This window comes from Emiliania huxleyi (assembly GCF_000372725.1).
Source record: "Emiliania huxleyi CCMP1516 chromosome Unknown EMIHUscaffold_1589, whole genome shotgun sequence".
Taxonomy (NCBI): Eukaryota; Haptophyta; order Isochrysidales; family Noelaerhabdaceae; genus Emiliania; species Emiliania huxleyi.
In genome coordinates this window covers 1-5,176 of record NW_005200994.1, presented here as the reverse complement: position 1 = coordinate 5,176, position 5,176 = coordinate 1, and the positions used below count along the sequence as shown (strand labels likewise).

The 5,176-nt window shown below is 69.5% G+C and overlaps 1 protein-coding gene across 1 annotated transcript; it reads right to left on the bottom strand.

Annotated features, from left to right (window-relative positions):
• Positions 1–3,442: 3,442 nt before the first annotated feature.
• On the bottom strand, positions 3,443–4,882 carry EMIHUDRAFT_447093 (hypothetical protein). Its single transcript, XM_005785744.1, has 5 exons — positions 4,663–4,882; positions 4,290–4,598; positions 4,037–4,141; positions 3,817–3,969; positions 3,443–3,745 (listed from the first exon to the last, which is right to left on the bottom strand). The coding sequence occupies exons 1-5, from the start codon at positions 4,867–4,869 to the stop codon at positions 3,626–3,628; spliced, it is 894 nt and encodes a 297-aa protein (XP_005785801.1). The 5' UTR covers positions 4,870–4,882; the 3' UTR covers positions 3,443–3,625.
• Between the last annotated feature and the right edge of the window lie 294 nt (positions 4,883–5,176).

Below are 5,176 nucleotides of genomic sequence, written 5' to 3'. Positions count from 1 at the left end.
AGGACGCGACGGCCGGGACAGCCGTCGCTGCAGCCGGCGGCACCGCGCCGCCTGACGAGCCGCGTCCGTGGACAGCGGCGAGCACCCGCTGCTGGGCGAGAGCAGCGGCTCAAGTCGGCGTCGATGGCGCCGTCGCCGCAAAGCGTGATCGAGATCGCTTTGGCGGAGGCGCGAGCGACGCGGTGCACGACGAGGGGCCGGGCCTCGTCTCGGTGGGCGGCGGCGGGCCGCCTGGCTATGTCTCGGCTCGGCGCCGAGGCACAGAGCCGCTGCGAGTCAGCGGCGGCAACGCGCGGCGACGAAAGCACCATCGCCGGGCAGTCTCGGGGTGGCGTGGAGGGCCACTCGAGCTCTGCCGGCGGTGCGGTCGCCACGCACGGGCACGCGACGCGAGGAGGCGTCGCCGAGGGCGTCGACGAGGCGCTCGACGAGGCGCGGCCGCGGGCCGGGTCCTCTCGGAGCCGCGGAGGCGCCGCTGCAGGCGGCGGCGGCGAGAGCGAGGTCGGCAGGCAGAGCGGCTGTGGCGGTGAGGGCCATACGGGCTCTGCTGCCGGCTCGCTCGCCTCTCTCGAGGACGCGACGGCCGGGACAGCCGTCGCTGCAGCCGGCGGCACCGCACCGCCTGACGAGCCGCGTCCGTGGACAGCGGCGAGCACCCGCTGCTGGGCGAGAGCAGCGGCTCAAGTCGGCGTCGATGGCGCCGTCGCCGCAAAGCGTGATCGAGATCGCTTTGGCGGAGGCGCGAGCGACGCGGTGCACGACGAGGGGGCGGGCCTCGTCTCGGTGGGCGGCGGCGGGCCGCCTGGCATGTCTCGGCTCGGCGCCGAGGCACAGAGCCGCTGCGAGGCAGCGGCGGCAACGCGCGGCGGCGGAGGCACCATCGCCGGGCAGTCTCGGGGTGGCGTGGAGGGCCACTCGAGCTCTGCCGGCGGTGCGGTCGCCACGCACGGGCACGCGACGCGAGGAGGCGTCGCCGAGGGCGTCGACGAGGCGCTCGACGAGGCGCGGCCGCGGGCCGGGTCCTCTCGGAGCCGCGGAGGCGCCGCTGCAGGCGGCGGCGGCGAGAGCGAGGTCAGCAGGCAGAGCGGCTGTGGCGGTGAGGGCCATGCGGGCTCTGCTGCCGGCTCGCTCGCCTCTCTCGAGGACGCGACGGCCGGGACAGCCGTCGCTGCAGCCGGCGGCACCGCGCCGCCTGACAAGCCGCGCCTGTGGACAGCGGCGAGCACCCGCTGCTGGGCGAGGGCAGCGGCTCAAGTCGGCGTCGATGGCGCCGCCGCCGCAAGGCGTGACCGAGATCGCTTTGGCGGAGGCGCGAGCGACGCGGTGCACGACGAGAGGGCGGGCCTCGTCTCGGTGGGCGGCGGCGGGCCGCCTGGCATGTCTCGGCTCGGCGCCGAGGCGCAGAGCCGCTGCGAGGCAGCGGCGGCAACGCGCGGCGACGGAGGCACCATCGACGGGCAGTCTCGGGGTGGCGTGGAGGGCCACTCGAGCTCTGCCGGCGGTGCGGTCGCCACGAACGGGCACGCGACGCGAGGAGGCGTCGCCGAGGGCGTCGACGAGGCGCTAGGCGAGGCGCGGCCTCGGACCATGTCCTCTCGGAGCCGCGGAGGCGCCGCTGCAGGCGGCGGCGGCGAGAGCGAGGTCAGCAGGCAGAGCGGCTGGGGCGGTGAGGGCCATGCGGGCTCTGCTGCCGGCTCGCTCGCCTCTCTCGAGGACGCGACGGCCGGGACAGCCGTCGCTGCAGCCGGCGGCAGCGCGCCGCCTGACAAGCCGCGTCCGTGGACAGCGGCGAGCACCCGCTGCTGGGCGCGGTCAGCGGCTCAAGTCGGCGTCGATGGCGCCGTCGCCGCAAGGCGTGATCGAGATCGCTTTGGCGGAGGCGCGAGCGACGCGGTGCACGACGAGGGGGCGGGCCTCGTCTCGGTGGGCGGCGGCGGGCCGCCTGGCATGTCTCGGCTCGGCGCCGAGGCACAGAGCCGCTGCGAGGCAGCGGCGGCAACGCGCGGCGACGAAAGCACCATCGCCGGGCAGTCTCGGGGTGGCGTGGAGGGCCACTCGAGCTCTGCCGGCGGGGCGGCCGCCGCTCACGGGCACGCGACGCGAGGAGGCGTCGCCGAGGGCGTCGACGAGGCGCTCGACGAGGCGCGGCCGCGGACCATGTCCTCTCGGAGCCGCGGAGGCGCCGCTGCAGGCGGCGGCGGCGAGAGCGAGGTCAGCAGGCAGAGCGGCTGTGGCGGTGAGGGCCATACGGGCTCTGCTGCCGGCTCGCTCGCCTCTCTCGAGGACGCGACGGCCGGGACAGCCGCAGCCGGCGGCACCGCGCCGCCTGACGAGCCGCGTCCGTGGACAGCGGCGAGCACCCGCTGCTGGGCGCGGTCAGCGGCATGGATGAGGCGACAGCCCTATCGTCGGGCAGTTCCTGGATGGGGGTCAACCGCACTGGAGCTTGGCCGGTGGCGCAGTCGCAGTGCAAGGACCTACGATGGTGATGGTCGCGGCCGTAGAACACTTCGCGCTTCTACTGAGCTATTGGAGGGGCACTCGACACAAGGGTGGGCCCTCGCCTCGAGGTGGAGGTCGCGGCCGATTCACGCGCGAGACGGTGGATCGACCTCGACAGGATTGGCGATGGGGTTGTGCTGTCTTCCTCCTCCTCCGCCGTGTGCCGGGGAGTCGATCAGGCAGTTCACTTTGGGGGCTACGGGTATCCCCCCTGGCTATACTTTGAGATTAGGCATCAAAAGTGGTTCACAGTGGAGGCGGTCGCCGTCCTACAGGGAGTCGGCCGGCGCGAAGCGACGACCGCCGAGCTTTAGGTCGCCGACATCCAGCCGGAGCTGCGAGTCCACACGGAGGCGTCTAGGGCGAATTCACTGGGACAGTGATTTCGCAGAGACTACCTCATTTGCTGCTCCCCCCATGAAGGGGGGTTTGTGTGGGAAGCCAAGGGAGGTTAATGGCTTCCCACATTTGTGATGGGTCGAAATCGGCCCGCCGCATTGATGGTCGAATCGGTGTAACGAATCGAGAGAGAGAGACGCGAGGGCCCAAGAGGCCCGTGGGCTCGCCTGCAGAGCGTCTCTCTCTTGCCATTCTGCTTGTCTGTTTTGTGGCCTCTTCTCTCGTCTGTCGGTGTTTTGTCCCACCCTGAGCATTGTGCTCTTCCCGCCCTGGGTTGTGCTGTCTTCCTCCTCCTCCGCCGTGTGCCGGGGAGTCGATCAGGCAGTTCACTTTGGGGGCTACGGGTATCCCCCCTGGCTATACTTTGAGATTAGGCATCAAAAGTGGTTCACAGTGGAGGCGGTCGCCGTCCTAACAGGTCCCCGCGCCCTGCAGTTTGACCGTTATTGATTTTTACGCGGTTCCACGGAAAGTGTGAGATTCTCCGGTTCGTCTTTCGACTTTCTGGGTGGGCGCGGGGCCGGGGTGTTTCGTTCACACATCACAGCCATTAAATATTGTAATGATCAAGGACAAGGTCTTCATGAAGGTCATGAGATGACAGTACTCAGTACGTCAGTAGCGGCCAGTGCAGGGGACACCACTCATGCGATCATGGTACCATGTATGCTCTCTCTCCGCCTCCTTGGGAGTACGAGTGGCCATCGGGCGCGCGCTGGCCGCGCTAGGAAGCCCGCGCGCGTGTCGCGCCTCCCTCAGTGCGCGCCCCTCCCCGCGCAAGCGTCGCGAGGCGGTCCACCTGCCGCTGCATCGCCTCCTGGCAAGCCTCGGCGAGGTCGGCGGCCTGTTCACAGCTGGAGGCGTGAAGAGAGGCGCTCTATTCACTCGCGGAGGTGCTGCCTCGGCAGGCTTTGCCGTGGCGGTGGCCACCGGCGGAGGCAGCAGCGTCAGCTGCTCGAGCGAGAGGGCGACGGTGCTGGGGTCGCCGCCCAAGAGGGCGTCGCGCGGCCAGGCGGCCGTGCTGCCGTGCAGGGCCGCGCCCCAGATGGGAGTGGAGTACTTTGCCGCCTGCGTGGGTGGAGAGCGGGGTGCGAGGAGAGAGGGGTGTAGAGGCGCGCGGGCGGCGCGCAGGTGCCTGCGCGAAGGAGCCGCGGCGGAACGGGTTGAGTCGCTCCGACGGCGTCTTGTTCATGCCGCCCTCCGGGCAGAAGGCGAGGACTCCGCGCCTCTTGATGTGCGCCTGGGGGTGGCGCGGGCATGTGCTGCGAGCGATCTCCTCTATCCCCGAGCGATGTGCGTGCGCGGGAGGACGTCTGCACTCTGCGCCGCCTCCGCCTCCTACTGGCTAACCTCGGCCAATCTCGGCCAATCTCGGCTGGTCTGCGCGCCTCCATCCGCGCCGTCTCCGCCTCCTGGCGAGCCCTGTCGACCGAGAAGTCGGACGCGTCGCCCTTGCCAAACCCAGCGCCCTTGGCCTGGAAGTAGACCTTGAACGAGCCTGCATGGTCGCCGATGCTCCGCCCCAGGAAAGGGAGCTGGGCGATCGAGGCGGACATCACAGTGCGCACGTGCGCCCGGCGGACGAACCGGGGCGGCAGCAGCGCGGTGAAGAGGAAGAAGTCGAAGAAGGAGGTGTGGTTCATCAGGATCATCGCCGGCGAGCAGGCCGCGAGTCGATCCCAGTCGGCTTCGCGGGCCTAAGGCAGAGACGGCATTTCCATGTTCCGGATGGCTTAGTTTGACATCCGGCACGTGTCGCACCGTGTTGATGACTCGGATCTGTGGATTGACGCGCAACATCAGCCGGAAGAGAACGGCTGCAGTCGAGACCGACAGGTCTTCACTCAACTCGAGCGAGATGGGGAGCAGGTGGAGGACGCGAGTAGCAGCTCCGAGGAGGAGGCACGCCACGGCGAGGGTTGCGCCGAACCACACGCGGCAGAGGAGGCGAAGCGGAGCCGGAGTCATCGGCAGGAGAGAGGTGGAGAGGTGGAGGACACGTTGAACAAGGTGACCCCGTCACGGTTTGAAGAATTTTAGCGCGGCTCCACACAGGTGCGGACTGGCGCGTGCTAGCATTGAAGAAACCTCGGCGGACTTCGCGAGATTCGTGCGTCGCCCACCTCATTTTGTCCTTCCTTTGACCCCCCTCACCCCCTTTCCGCCTCGCGTCTCTCGAGTTCGAGCGCAGAGGACATTCTCGCTCGTTCGTCATGCCACATGCGCACCGCTCGAGAGTCGTGATTTCTTGTTGGTTTTCGAAAATCTCTCCCGC